At 36.5% G+C, this 14702-nt stretch overlaps 3 protein-coding genes across 4 annotated transcripts; all 3 read left to right on the plus strand.

Moving 5' to 3' along the window:
- LOC109707681 (amino acid permease 8-like) lies at window positions 600–5191 on the plus strand. Its single transcript, XM_020229151.1, has 6 exons — window positions 600–800; window positions 3117–3350; window positions 3445–3538; window positions 3657–4017; window positions 4244–4465; window positions 4587–5191. Exons 1-6 carry the CDS (start codon window positions 746–748, stop codon window positions 5016–5018), a joined length of 1398 nt encoding a protein of 465 aa, XP_020084740.1. The 5' UTR covers window positions 600–745; the 3' UTR covers window positions 5019–5191.
- Window positions 6132–8759, plus strand: LOC109714708 (amino acid permease 2-like). The gene is made up of 6 exons (XM_020239433.1): window positions 6132–6168; window positions 6842–7075; window positions 7248–7341; window positions 7427–7787; window positions 7908–8129; window positions 8328–8759. The coding sequence occupies exons 1-6, from the start codon at window positions 6132–6134 to the stop codon at window positions 8757–8759; spliced, it is 1380 nt and encodes a 459-aa protein (XP_020095022.1).
- LOC109718347 (60S ribosomal protein L3-like) lies at window positions 9830–14485 on the plus strand. Of its 2 annotated transcripts, none has more exons than XM_020244542.1 (6): window positions 9830–9913; window positions 11475–11579; window positions 11832–11942; window positions 12341–12645; window positions 13206–13615; window positions 13905–14485. In XM_020244542.1, exons 2-6 carry the CDS (start codon window positions 11495–11497, stop codon window positions 14161–14163), a joined length of 1170 nt encoding a protein of 389 aa, XP_020100131.1. In that variant the 5' UTR covers window positions 9830–9913; window positions 11475–11494; the 3' UTR covers window positions 14164–14485. The 2 variants fall into 2 exon arrangements, with proteins under 2 accessions (XP_020100131.1, XP_020100138.1); XM_020244549.1 differs by having other exon boundaries at window positions 9832–9913; window positions 11472–11579.

Genomic DNA, 14702 nt, shown 5'->3' on the forward strand with positions numbered 1-14702 from the left:
AGTAACACGTGTACATATGGAGACAAACGGAGCGGTTTTAGGGCGGTTTCGGGGCGGGAGCGGTCTCCCACCTCCCTCTCACTGATTCCGAACGAATTAATTTTAATTTTATTTTTGACCCCCACTTATCACTTTATTAAGAACCCGCTTCATTTATTTCAGAGTTGATTCGGATCTGGTTACATTTCTTTTTATAATTTGGTTTTCGTTTACTGTCCTATTCGGAGCATATCAGAGTGAGGGCTCAACCAATTCGGATCCATTTGCATCCCTGTCACCTATATGTGTAAAAGAGGCAGTTTTTAACTTTATTTAACTCATTGCTTCTGCTTTTTTGCTTTTACTTTAATTCTTTACTTTCTTTGCGTCTGCTTTTTTCAAAAGAATACAAAAAAAAAATTATTCTCTGAAAAAAAATATTTTTTATCAACATTTTCGTTTTCGGATGAAATTATTTGAAAACAAATATGCTATATTTTATAAATTTTTTTTTAAAAATTCTAAAAAATACTTTTTCTATAAATTAAATGAATAGAAAGTAAAGAATTAAAGTAAAACTATTTTCTCATATATTTTCTGAGAAACCAATTATGACACCCTAAATGAATCAAACTTACTATCAAAAGGTGATCAGATTCAAAGTTACAAGCCATGTATATATAGAGATATACTTACTAGCAACTTGTGAGAGTACTAATACCTTTTTTGTATTTACCACCACACAACAAGAGAGAGAGAGAGAGAGATGGAAAGAGTAGAGAAGATGGAGATGGTGGAGGATGATGGTCGCATAAGAACAGGTTTGTGTACACATACTTCACATAATATATATGATTCTTGTTGCTAAAATTTATGAGGAAACTATATGTTTGAAAGGAAAATATTATACTTGTAGTAGTAGTACTATTCAATCTCATATATCTATGAAAGATACCCTTTTGTTACCTTCATGTATACCTCTCTCTTTATTAAAGTTTGTTGGGTATTTTGAAGATTTTTTTTTTTTAATGTATTTATACATTTCATTCATGCTTTGTTAGGATCATAACCATGGATGTGTGCTCTCAGATCAGACATTCTCTGATCATGATATAATAATTATTATTTGTTCTTACTTTCATTTTAAAACTGGATGTATGTGTCTATGACAAGTCCTTGTTAGACTTATGAGAAATAGCTGTTGTTTTTTAAATGCTTAAGCTATCAGAGTGATGTTTTTAATATTTATATTCAATAGTTCCTCTCACGTCTAAGTTTGAGACTTTTTTAATCTGCTCTAATATCGTATAAATATACTAAATAACTGTTTTTCTCTAAAAGCTTAAGCTTTTAGGAAACGATGCTTTTAATTTGATAAGATTGATTATTTCAGTGATATGGTACATATTGGAGTTGGTTCAAAATTCCCTCAGTTCCAAAAGATGCTGAGCTCAATGACCCAAATGTATATATGTGCCATATATTTAACTTTTTTTTTTTTCTTTTTCTACTATCTCTTCTTTTATGCCATGGCTCATCTAATATTTTAGATTACTCCTAGGCCTGTTTCATGTAAGAAGTGAATTTTTTTTTTGTCTCTCTCTTTTGTTCTTACAAATTAATTTCTATGTACAATTAATTTCCATAAACTCAAAAGGGATTGGAAAATGTAGGAGACTGTGGGGGCTTAGAAAGTCCTTGCTTTTGTTCATGTCATTGCGCATGCTCTTACCTCTATCATCAACAAATTGTTTGATAAGTTGGAATACACTCACCAATTCTTTCGAAAAGAAGATACCCACCATCCATCAATGGTTTAAAGTATCACCAATCCTTCATTAATCACTTAAGATTGTTTATTTATTCTTGTAGGGCCCTAAACTAAACTCTAAAAATAGTCATAGTTTAGGACGTAGTGCTGTTTGATGAAGTGTATTGTCTTAATAGTGCGATTAGGAGAAGCAACTATAGTAATATATCTCCAATTGCTTCTTTCGGCAAAACAAAATTAGAAGCACCAAATTCGAGCTTCTGCCTTTGAGGTTTGGAATCTCATTTCACTTCTCGCCGTTGCAAAAGCTTTAGATTTTTTTTCTCTTTGCCAAACGCTCTACTAAAGATTAATGTTACTGAAAGCAGAAGCAGAAGTAGAAGCGCTACTATATATGCAACTCTAGCAGCATCAGCCAATGTGCAACTTGAGAAGAGCTAGACATATGCAAGCTTACTCGCATAATCATTTATTTGAGATGCTATGTATGTAGGATCACATAGAATCTCAGAATGAGCTATCTCTTCGAACAGTATTTCTGCAGAAGCTTCAACCAAATCAAACAAGCCAAAGTAATGTTATAGATACGATCGAACTCCAAATTTTTACTCTGATACATCCAATTTCAATGATCTTGATAAATGGAGCATCTCAAACATGACACCATATTTAGTTATTTCAATCTTAAAAGGCATTCCCAACAAAAGGAAACACTACATTATTATGGTGACTAAAGTAAACATCATGCTCTTTTTTTGTGGGCCGCTTCATCTGATCATTGCTACTTGTAGATACTCCCAACTACCCATCAAGTTATTTTTTTTGTATTCATTAATTCAAATTAAGTACTTTTGCTTTGATGAGCATTACCTGAGTTTATATGGTCCTTCAATTTGATCTACCACTAACTAGGAGCATTTTTGTATTAAATGGTAGGGTTAAAGTTTGAAAGGTCTATATCTGAGCTTTATTCTGATCAATTTTGACTAAATAGGAAAGCAATTAATTCCTCTTGAACTTTAATTGATGATATATCCTTTACCCTCTACTTTTTTCACCCAATGGGCTCTTAAAGTTTGTTTATGGGGGGCTTTTTAAAGTAAGTGGAGTAGAGAAAAAGAATGCAAAAGAATAGAAAGAGACCATTTTGAGTTTAATAAATTTCTTGGTGTATATTGCAATAAAACAGAAGAGCAATTTAGTGTTCTTACTATTCCCTATTGAATGTAAAAATATGGTTTTTGAGTATTAATTAATCTCTCGAAAAGCCTTTATTGACTAAATGGAGATTTAAACATGATCTATTACACACCACTAAGCTAACAATTTTTTGTGTATTGATCCATCTCTCATTTGATCTTTGTAGGAACCTTATGGACCGCGACGACGCATGCTATAACTGCGGTAATAGGATCCGGAGTACTTGCACTTCCATGGAGTGTAGCTCAGATGGGCTGGATCATCGGCCCGTTGGCCCTCATCGCCTGCGCCTACGTTACATACTACACTGCCATTCTGCTAACCGATTGCTACCGAACCCCTGACCCGGTTCATGGCAGAAGGAACTACACTTACATGGATGTCGTGCGGTCATGTCTCGGTAACTAATATGATTGATATTGATCATCTACTAAATATTCTCAGTACATTTTTCATCATTTTGATCCACTTTGTCGCGATTCTTTCGATCTTAGGGCCTAGAGATGTGGTTATATGTGGCCTTGCTCAGTATGCAATGTTGTGGGGGACCATGATTGGGTATACAATCACCACCGCGACGAGCATCATGTGAGAATTTTATCTGACTTCCCTCGGAATTGATTACGACATTTACATTCTCCACACAATTATGCAAAATTTTTGAACTTTCGGACTCACGGATGCTGAAATGGTCTGAACAATTCAGGGCGGTTGTGCGCACCAACTGCTTCCACTACAACGGCCGCGATGCGAGCTGCGGTGCGTCGGGAACCTTATACATGGTCCTGTTCGGACTAGTGGAGATTGTGCTGTCACAGTTTCCGAACTTGGAGAAGATCACACTGCTGTCGGTAATAGCTGCGGTGATGTCGTTTACCTACTCATTCATCGGATTGTTCTTGAGCATAGCCAAGTTTGCTTCACACCATTCGGTCCGAGGGACTCTTTTGGGGGTTAAGATCGGTGTCGACGGTGTCTCTGCGTCGACCAAGACGTGGCACTCTTTGCAAGCTCTCGGAAATATAGCCTTCGCGTACACGTACGCCATGCTTCTGATCGAAATTCAGGTAGTTCGATAGTTTTTATACTACTAATGATTCGACATAGCATACATAACTCAATTGCTGTTATCTTAAATAGGAAATTCAACCAATTTAGCCGAAGTATTTCGAACAAGGCTAATTTCAGTGGACATATAAGAAACATTCAGTTTAATTGGCTTTTTTTTAAAACATTACACTAGAGGGAGATAATTTTATGTAATGAGGTCTAAAATTGGCTTTTTTTGTGAAGGATACACTCAAATCACCTCCACCAGAGAACCAAACAATGAAGAGAGCAAGCATGTATGGAATTGGGGTGACGACGATCTTCTACGTATCGCTCGGGTGCCTTGGGTACGCGGCCTTTGGAAACGATGCACCAGGGAACGTCCTCACTGGATTCTACGAGCCTTTTTGGCTTGTCGACATAGCCAACATCGCCGTTTTGATTCATTTAGTCGGCGCGTATCAGGTATAACCACATTCCACACTTCACCCTTCTCTTGTTAGAGTTCTTGACATATATATGGGGAGAGATTTTTCAATATTTTGCTATTGTTGCATGTTTATGTTGTACTTGTACATGTTGTTAGGTTTATGGCCAACCGATCTTCGCCAAGTACGAAGAATGGCTCGCGAAGAAGTGGCCCGATTCGGCCTTCTTCCACAATGAGTACAAGCTCAAGCTACCTTTCTCGAAGGGTCGGGCCTACCGGTTCACAATGTGCAAGCTCGTCTTCCGCACGGCCTTCGTCGTGATAACTACACTGATATCTCTAATGCTCCCTTTCTTCAATGCTATACTTGGATTGCTCGGCTCGATCGCCTTCTGGCCGCTAACTGTGTACTACCCCGTGACGATATACATGACGCAAGCGAAGATCAAGCGCGGGGAAAGAAAGTGGCTTGTGCTGCAGGGCTTGAATGCTGTCGCGCTCGTCGTTTCGGTGCTGGCGGCGGTCGGATCCGTCGCGGATATTGCTCAAAGACTCAAGCATGTCACAATCTTTAAGACTGAGTTGTAGAGGTCTAAGAATTGCATTTGTTGTACTACAGCCATGATCTCTACTACATTCATTCCAAGGAATGGAATTGTTTCTCTCTCTGTCTCTCTCTAGCCCTTAAAATCTTTATTGTGATCGAGACAATGGAAAATATTTCAAGTGCCTATTTGATTTGGCTAGAGCTTCTTATAAAAGTGCTGTTTAAATAGAGCTGTTTGGAAAAGCACTTTTAATTTTTCCACTAAAAATCTTTATAATACCTGTATGCTATAGTAGAAACTTCAAATCAGAGCTTTGCATGATAGCAAAAGCTTCAAACTTTTTATTTGTCTAACATCTAGCTGCGGTTTCTCGAAGTAGAAAAATGGTTCCAAAAGCCAATCCAATGAAGAGAACTAGTTTGTGGTACTTAAGAATGGCACTGTACACAGTATAAAACAAGCATGCTTGAGAGAGCATAATATGCTCTAAAATGTGTAAGTGGGTACAGTGTTACATATTGCTCTGACTTGTGAGTAGTTATATCAGTTATTGATGAGCTTCTTCATTATAGGTTGGAGTTACTTGTTCAACAATTCAAATTACTGTGTATTTACTATTATTCTTAGTATTCAGTGTGAATATCACCATTTTTGATGCACTTGCATCACACTAGAGGTGCAACAAGAAATTAAATGAAGTTTTTAAGGCTGTGTCCATAGGAGACAGTGAAAACTATCTGTAGAGCTTTAATTGTGCTCAGCCCCTTCTGTGTTTTATCCCCTAAACAAAACAAGCAAAATATCAACTCAAAATCTCTCTCTCTCTCTCTCTCTCTCTCTCTCTCTCTCTCTCTCTAAAGGTGGTGAAATCTGAAAAAAATTCCCAAAAAATATTTTTTTCTAATAAACAAACAGATGGAAAATACTTTTTCAGCCTGAAAACTATTTTCTGGGATTTTTATGGGAAATGAAACACCCCTAAGGGAGATGGTGACAAGTGTTTCAAGTGTCCCTTTCAGTTGACATCTCCACACATTGCAAATTGTGGAGTTCCCTGGCTATTTAAGATGGTGGTGCATGTTCTTACTCTTAAAACACATCTCTCTCTCTCTCTCTCTCTCTCTCTCTCTCTCTCTCTCTCTCTCATAAGGATATGGAGCATGCTGTGGATGATGGCCGCATTAGAACAGGTGATGTTTTGAGGATTTAAAGCATAAAAATCCATAGGTTCCAGCAATGTAGATTGAGTTGGTGTTGCATCATCTTATATCTTCTTATATCTTAGATTCTTTGTGATACCATGGCTTTATAGCTATGTATGTTGGTTTGTTTCTTTTATATTCTTACCAAATATCTATAGTATTACAAGAAAATTGGAACAACTCTTGGCTACAAAATTTACACTCTTTGATTTTCTTTGATGATTCATATGAAAAGCTATATCTTCGCGATAATATTAGGGGAAAAGCTTGATGATTGTGGTTGATTTTGATCACTCTTTTAGTTTATTCCTCATTAAATTGCAGTAATACATATACAAATTGCAAAGAAGAACATGCCATGTTCAATTTTCTTTGTCTACCTGTTCCTAATATTGAGACAGAGAACAATTAAGATCCGGATTAGTCGCAAATTTTTCCTGCAAATTTATATCATGCATCAGAAATTATTCTTTTGTTCAGATATTATTCTTTTGTACAAAGTATGATAACAATAAAGATCACAACCACAAAATTATCAAAAGGGAGTCTAGGTAAGAATTTTCTTGTTATCGCAGAACTGCCGTATCAGAAAAAAAAGAGACTAAAAAGAAGCATTTTTAGTTCGCAATCAACAATATTAAAAACTCTTTTGATTGTGTAGGTACTGTGTGGAGTGCAACAGCACATGTTATCACGGCCCTCGTCGGGTCTGGCATACTGACACTTCCGTGGAGCTTCGCTCAACTAGGCTGGATATTGGGTCCATTGATTCTAATTCTCTTCGCGGTCATCACCTACTACACTGCAGTTCTTCTCTGTAACTGTTACAGATCTCCGGACCCGATCAGCGGAAGGCGAAACTACACTTACATGGAAGCAATCAGAGCATGCCTAGGTACTGTTCTTACTTTGATCGATCATCTGACGAATGGCTCTTCGTTGCATATCTGAAATCAATTGAAAGATGAGATAATGCGACGATTACAACATCACATGCACAATTTAACAAGTAAAATGCCGCGAATTACATAGCAACAGATTCGATTTTACTTTTTCAAAACCTGCAGGTGACAAAGAAGTATTTCTTTGTGGGATCATACAATATGCAATACTCTGGGGAACTATGGTGGGTTATACAATTACTGCTGCTATGAGCATGATGTAAGTAGATCCCTACATGCAAATTTTGCTTCACAAGCCCTTCATCTTTTCATGTTCTTTTGAGTTATTAAAAACTATGTTAAAGGGTCATCAAGCAGTCACATTGTTTCCACGAGAGAGGCCAAAATGCGCCATGCAAGGTCTCGGGACTCTTCTACGCTGTAATCTACGGTTTGATGGAAGTGGTATTATCTCAGTTTCCGAACTTGGAGAAAATTGCAGCTCTTTCATACACAGCTGCAGCGACGTCATTTGCGTACTCCGTAATCGGTTTATACCTATGCGCACTAGAATTTTTTTCTCATCCCAAGTTCCGAGGATCTTTATATGGAGTAAAGGTAGCGAGTCGTAGTATCTCGCCAACTACAAAGATCTGGCATTTCTTTCAAGCACTTGGGAACATTGCTTTCGCTTACTCTTACGCAATGCTTCTGATAGAGATACAGGTAACGTCGAGGAGTTAATTTCCTACTAGGCATGTTTACTGTTGTAAAACAGTTAACATAAAACATAGACATAAAATTTATGTACCATATCAATGCTAAGAACTCTGCATGTTTCTGAAGGATACTTTGAAGTCCCCACCAGCCGAAAATAAGACAATGAACAAAGCAAGCATATACGGGATTGGCGGGACGACAATATTCTACATTTCTCTCAGTTGCGTAGGATACGTGGCTTTTGGCGACACCACCCCCGGAAACATCCTCACAGGATTTAAAAAGCCCTTCTGGCTCATCGACATCGCACATTTGGCTCTCCTTATACATCTTGTTGCAGCATATCAGGTATGAAATACACACCTGCTCGCGCACAAAGATAAGCGAAAAATAAGCTTGAAGAAGATTAAAAACAACAGTGCAAAACAAGTCTAAGCAAAGCCATGTTTCATTAATGTTTCCAATTACAAGTAACCAGAAACATAACTAAACCATTATACACTGCAAGATTCTTATGTAACTTATTTCAACTACCTATTTCTTCAGGTATTTGCGCAGCCAATCTTCGCGTTCTACGAGCAGCGGCTCGCGACAAAATGGCCCAACTCAGACTTCTTCAACAGAACATACGCCGTAAAGATTCCATTCTGCAAAACGAAGACGATAAAGTTCACGCTCGCCAAGATCTTTCTGCGAACAATCTTCGTGGCGTTTACAACCGCGACTGCGATGATCTTTCCGTTCTTCAACGCGATCGTCGGCTTGCTAGGCTCCATGGTCTTTTGGCCATTGACAGTGTACTACCCTGTGGCCATGTACAAATCTCAAGCAAAGATCAAGAGGGGACAGAAGAAGTGGATAATACTACAACTTATAAGCATGATCTCTCTGCTAGTTTCGGTTCTCGCTATTGTCGGATCAGTCGCGGATATCATACTCCACATCAAGCATGCTGGTCTCCTCAAATTTGAATTGTAATTCAGATGGTCATAAGGTTGAAATTTAAGCTTAAATGCTTACAAATGTTTAGTTGATACTTCACATATGTAGAATCTCTCAACTTGTAGTCAATAGGACAAGTTTAACGTACAAAAACTAGCTGCCTAACCTTTATCAGTTTAAATGTCCAATACTTTACTGCGCTTCATTATTAGAAACACCTTTCTCTCTAAAAGCTTAAACTTTGAAAAACAGCGATTGATTCGCATAATTCAACATGATATCAGAGTAAAAAATTTAGAGTTCAAATCTCGCTAGGTATTGAGACTCGTCTAATGTTAGCACGCAAAGAGTTGGACGAAAGCATATGGAAATATACTTCCCGGTAGGGAAAAGATTGGTTGTGCATAGACCTGAACATGTTGATACAGGAACTATAAAATTATCTTATAAGAATCTCAGTTTTTTTAAACTTAGAATTGAAACCTGGTATGCTCCTACAAAATGGAGGATGATTATTTCCAAAAANATGTCATATCCTTGGGCATTGAGCCTGAACCAAGGACTTTCTAATGAATGGGTATTAGAGCAGATAGTTTCACAAAGAAGGAAAAAAAAAAAAAAAAATTGTTTATTCTTAGAATTTATTTAGCAATTAATCTAAATCTGCCACAGCCAGGAATGAGTGGTAAATTTAGCTATAAAACTTTATAAAAATAAGTTTGTAGATAAAATTACTTATAAATAATACAATAGAATTAAATAAATCCAAATCTTAAAGATTTATTATTAAACACGGTATTATTCTATGAATAATTAAGTGCTTTAAAATTGTTTAATAAACTCTTTTTTTTAAAATAATTTAAAACCACATTGTAAATATACAGATGTAATTTTAAAGCTACTAAACTAATTTCACCGTCTAATCCGATTCTACGCGATTCGGGTTCTCCAACTCGAACCCAAACCCAATACGTAGAGAGGGATAAATCTTACCCGTTCGTTACAAACCCTAGGGTTCCGCAACCAAGAGAACTCATCTCCACCGTTCATTTCCCTCTATATATCAAACCCTAGGGTATCACACGTTTTCCACTGCGGCGTTCGCCTCTCTCTCTCTCTCTCTCTCTCTCTCTCTCTCTCTCTCACTCCCATTTTTATCTCCGTTGATCGATCTTTCCCATCCATCCGAGGTAATATCTTTGCAATTTTTGATTGGGAATTGAGTTTTGGCAATTGAGTTGGATCCCTACTATTAATCTTCCAATTGATGTAGATTTGATGAAAAGATCACATTTTTAATAATCAGTCTAAGCTTTTTCTTGTTTTATTTTTTTTGGTAGAATATCTTTGTTTCCTTCGGTTGTGGGAAAAAAAAGAGGTTTTTTTTAAGATGCCAAGATGGTTTCTAATTTCACATTTAGTTGTTTGATTAAAAAAATCAGATTTTTTTTAATCAGGTGGATGATGATTTTACTGATTTTTTTTTTTGTAGTTTTAATGTTTGGACCTTTTTAATTTCTTCGTGTTATAGATCATTAGTAATTTTGTCATATGAAGTTGGAGTGTTGGATTTTTGTTTTTTGTTTTGAGTAGGATTTATGCTGTAGATTTGATCTGTTAAAATTTAATCAGTGAGTCTTATACTCTTATTATAGATAAGTTTATTGGAGATGGTTTAATATATTAGTAGTATCTTGATGTTATACCTGCATTCTTAGCAGGGACGTGTTCCATGGTTTGGTAATGGTATCTTTCTATTTGATTCTTTTTTTAAGCACTTTTTGATCTTTTTTGTAAGTATATTTGGTATGATACTTTTGTTTGTTCTATGGGATGCATTCATTAAGTTTTTTTTTGTCAATTATTATTTATTTTGTCAATCGATTGATATGGATAAGTACTCTAATTAGAAATTACCTACATTTCTCTTTGTTTTCAATCATTTATTAGTTACTTTTCTTGTGACGTATAGTATATTTCTTATTTATTAATAATTATTTGGTTTTTGCAACCATATTTTAGCTACTTTGATTATTTTTGCTCTGTTATCATATAATTATTTTTTTGTACAATTATTAACTTTCATATTTTAACAGTTATTTAATTTTTTAACTTGTGGTCAGTGATATGCAATTTTATTTCCATTATGTATATTTCTATGTTTTTGTTAATCAGGTTGTAATGGAAATTTTCTACTATATTTTTAACATCATTTTCCCGTATTTTTTAATACAGTTTTGTTGAGAACCTTGGTTTGCTTATAATGATAGAGAAAAGATCATGGTTTGAGGCATATGAATACTCCATTTTTGGTAGTGGCTGAAATATAACCTCCAAGAAAAACAATATGTCGGTTAATCAAGGCTGGAGTCTCGGAAAGGCTCTTCTTTTTTGTTCACCAAAGATGTGGAAGGCATACAAAGAGAGTCTGAGAATTGGCAAATTTGATGCCATAGGCCTTTGGTTGTGGAGGCTTTTTTTGCCATTATTCACCAGATTTGGTAGTTTTATTCCAACGCCTTACGGCCTGGTCTTTTTATATACTCATTGGCAAAATCAAGGGCGCTGCTTTTGCTTTTTCTACTATTTTTTATCGACAGAAAGCTATGCAAAACGTTATACAAAAAAATGGACTTTGCATTAGTTCATGAAAATGGACATTTTTACCAATTTTCTTTTTGTTAAAAAGGTATCTTTGATCAGAAAGGCTTTTGTCTGCGGAATACCATTAATCGGCTTATTTGACAGCAGCTGAAAAGGAATTTAGAGTGATGTCGCATCGCAAGTTTGAGCATCCGCGCCATGGCTCTCTTGGGTTCCTTCCCAGGAAAAGAGCCTCACGCCATAGAGGAAAAGGTTTCTGCTCACGCTTAAATTGTTATTGATTTTTCCAATGTTGTATACTGTTTTAGAACGGCATTATTTGCAATAGGCATAAGAATAGAAATATTACGCATGTACCACTGCAAAATAATCTATTGATTATTTTCACGCTCTGGCAATAGGAATGAACCACTGGGAGGGGTATATGAATATACGACACCTTGATATTTTTGTTTCCTGTTTTGAATATATGCCGTTGTTTTTTGTCTGTAATTCTGAATGCAGTGAAATCGTTTCCTAAGGATGATCCAAGCAAGCAACCAAGGCTTACTGCTTTTATAGGATACAAAGCTGGGATGACCCACATAGTGAGGGAAGTCGAGAAACCTGGGTCAAGTAAGTTTTTTTTAACTCTCTTTTCGAAGTTTAAATTTAGTAAACTAGAGTTGAGAGTATAGAACACTTTCCTGATCATAATTGTTAATGTGGCATCAATGCCAAGAAAGTTAGGTCTCTTTCTAACTTGGTCACATTTGTGCATTTCTCTTTGCATATCTGCCGAGAGAGACCTTAACATGATATTTAATCCGCTCTAATATGTTAGTTTCTTTTTAGCTGATTTCAAGCTTGTGAAATTTTTCCATTCATCACATCTTGATCTTTAATTTGTCGTAAGAACTAACACTGCTATAAAATGTTCTAACAGGCAAAGACTTAAAGTGTCTGATTATGTTTCTTTTGAAAACTTTGCATGTGAAAACTTATCATTCAAAATTCTATTCTTCTGTATACAGAGCTCCATAAGAAGGAGACATGTGAGGCAGTAACAGTCATTGAAGCACCTCCGATGGTTGTTGTCGGTGTCGTGGGCTATGTGAAGACCCCTCGGGGCCTGCGGTCTTTGAACACCGTTTGGGCTCAGCATCTAAGCGAGGAGGTAAAGAGGAGGTTTTACAAGAACTGGTACAAATCCAAGAAGAAGGCGTTCACAAAGTATTCAAAGAAGTACGAAACTGATGATGGGAAGAAGGAAATTCAGGTCCAGTTAGAGAAGATAAAGAAGTATGCTTCTGTTGTTCGTGTTTTGGCTCACACTCAGGTAACGAGATATTCTCTCCCTTTTATGCTTATTGTTCTTCAAATTTTTCAATGTTCTAAAGTGTGGAAATACTTTGCATGTTGTCAAGATGATGCATAGAACATGTGTGGTAGGTTGTTGTAAGTTCATATAAGGTGAAAAATTGTGATGAATATATAATGGAAGCAGATGAAGCAATCAAGAAGAATAACAAGGTATTTAATTGGTATGATATATGCATATTCTAGGACTTTGGCATTATATTGTGTCATAGTTTTAAGTACTTTATATAAGGAAATAAATAATCAACAATCAAAATGTATTGCTGAATTAATGCATATCAAATTTGGTATTCAACTGTTTCAGAGTAGCAAAATCATAAACATGTTATGTTTAGCCTTCTTATAACTACCTTTTTATAATTATATAAAATACCAGGCAACTTACTTTATCTGCTCATTAAATGGCAAAAACATTAGCAGTCATAAGACAGAATCATGTAACCTGGCACATGATTGTAACAACGGACCTCTTTGTAGAATACTAGACCTTTTTTTTACTGCCTTTGTTTCTGTATGTAGATTCGGAAGATGAAGGGCTTGAAACAGAAGAAGGCTCATCTAATGGAGATCCAAGTGAACGGGGGAACTGTCGCTGAGAAGGTTGACTATGCGTATGGGTTCTTCGAGAAGCAGATTCCTGTGAATGCTGTTTTCCAGAAGGATGAGATGATCGACGTCATAGGAGTTACCAAGGGAAAGGGGTACGAAGGTGTTGTGACCCGCTGGGGTGTAACTCGCCTTCCGCGCAAGACACATCGAGGGCTCCGCAAGGTTGCTTGCATCGGTGCGTGGCATCCAGCTAGGGTTTCTTACACAGTGGCCAGGGCTGGGCAGAACGGCTACCACCATCGCACTGAGTTGAATAAGAAGATTTATAAAATGGGAAAGGCCGGGGACGAGTCGCACACGGCTGTAACTGAATTTGACAGGTTAGAGAACTTTCCACTTTATTCTTGCATTTTCTAATTTAGTTTTTAAGAGTAATAATGTATTAGTCCTTCTACTTAAGGGATACTTCGACTCAGTCCCTCTTAACTTCGAAGGAACTAAATCATTAGTGAAAAGTTAAATCATGCATTTTCCTCTAGGTTTTATCTAGGCCTACATCTTGCTACAATAAAAGGCATGATTTCTATGAACTTTTAAACACTTACATCATTGCAGTAAATAGAATCTAAGGCTTTTTTTTTTGTTCTTTCTATTTGCGTGTAATTGTAGGACGGAGAAGGATATAACTCCAATGGGGGGATTCCCACACTATGGAGTAGTGAAGGATGACTATATAATGATCAAGGGTTGTTGCATGGGCCCGAAGAAGCGCGTCCTCACCCTGCGTCAGTCGCTGCTTAAGCAAACCTCGCGCGTGGCCTTGGAGGAGATCAAGCTCAAGTTCATCGACACCTCGTCCAAGTTCGGCCACGGCCGCTTCCAGACCACCGAGGAGAAGGCCAAGTTCTACGGAAGGCTCAAGGCTTGATTGATCAAGCAGGCGGTGAACGAGCGAGAAATCTACATCGCTATTGAACTTCCTTTTTTTTTTTTCTTTTTTTTTTTTGGGAATTCTCCAATTTATATATGCACCAAGACTCTTAGATCAGGATGCTCTTTGCAGTTTTTTTTAAAAAAAATTTTGACTTGTCTAGTGCTCTACTTTGTGCTTGCTTATCAGATTTTGTCTGTTGTTTCTTTTTGAGGTTCTAAGAATGTACTGGCTATTCTTTTTCTTGTTATTTGTGGACAACAACTGCAATTGGTGCAGCATTTATCTTTGGTTATTACAAGAGCCTCTTTTGTTGCTAGCTAATATGGCTTTTTAATGGCTTTTTAATGCTTTTTTGGCTATATGAATATTTTGTTTAGTATGTCTCTTAGTTATTTAAGGGGCATATTGTAATTGGTTGATAGGCATTATTAAAAAAAAAAAGGTATACGAGAATATATTTTATATGGTTTTTGAGTAAATTTTTTCAATATGATAAATCATTTTTATATAAAATGAAACTCTTCAGATTGTTA

Source organism: Ananas comosus, linkage group 1 (assembly GCF_001540865.1).
Source record: "Ananas comosus cultivar F153 linkage group 1, ASM154086v1, whole genome shotgun sequence".
Classification (NCBI taxonomy): Eukaryota; Viridiplantae; Streptophyta; class Magnoliopsida; order Poales; family Bromeliaceae; genus Ananas; species Ananas comosus.

Bases quoted from the DNA above. Each gene is read 5' to 3' on its own strand.
- LOC109714708 (XM_020239433.1), top strand. From the start codon at position 6,132: ATGGAGCATGCTGTGGATGATGGCCGCATTAGAACAG. The intron at 6,169-6,841 runs GTGATGTTTTGA...TTGATTGTGTAG, and splicing joins TGATGGCCGCATTAGAACAG to GTACTGTGTGGAGTGCAACA. The intron at 7,076-7,247 runs GTACTGTTCTTA...CAAAACCTGCAG, and splicing joins AGCAATCAGAGCATGCCTAG to GTGACAAAGAAGTATTTCTT.
- LOC109707681 (XM_020229151.1), top strand. From the start codon at position 746: ATGGAAAGAGTAGAGAAGATGGAGATGGTGGAGGATGATGGTCGCATA. The intron at 3,351-3,444 runs GTAACTAATATG...TTTCGATCTTAG, and splicing joins TGTCGTGCGGTCATGTCTCG to GGCCTAGAGATGTGGTTATA. The intron at 4,018-4,243 runs GTAGTTCGATAG...TTTTTTGTGAAG, and splicing joins TGCTTCTGATCGAAATTCAG to GATACACTCAAATCACCTCC.
- LOC109718347 (XM_020244542.1), top strand. From the start codon at position 11,495: ATGTCGCATCGCAAGTTTGAGCATCCGCGCCATGGCTCTCTTGGGTTC. The intron at 11,580-11,831 runs GTTTCTGCTCAC...TTCTGAATGCAG, and splicing joins CTCACGCCATAGAGGAAAAG to TGAAATCGTTTCCTAAGGAT. The intron at 12,646-13,205 runs GTAACGAGATAT...TTCTGTATGTAG, and splicing joins GTGTTTTGGCTCACACTCAG to ATTCGGAAGATGAAGGGCTT.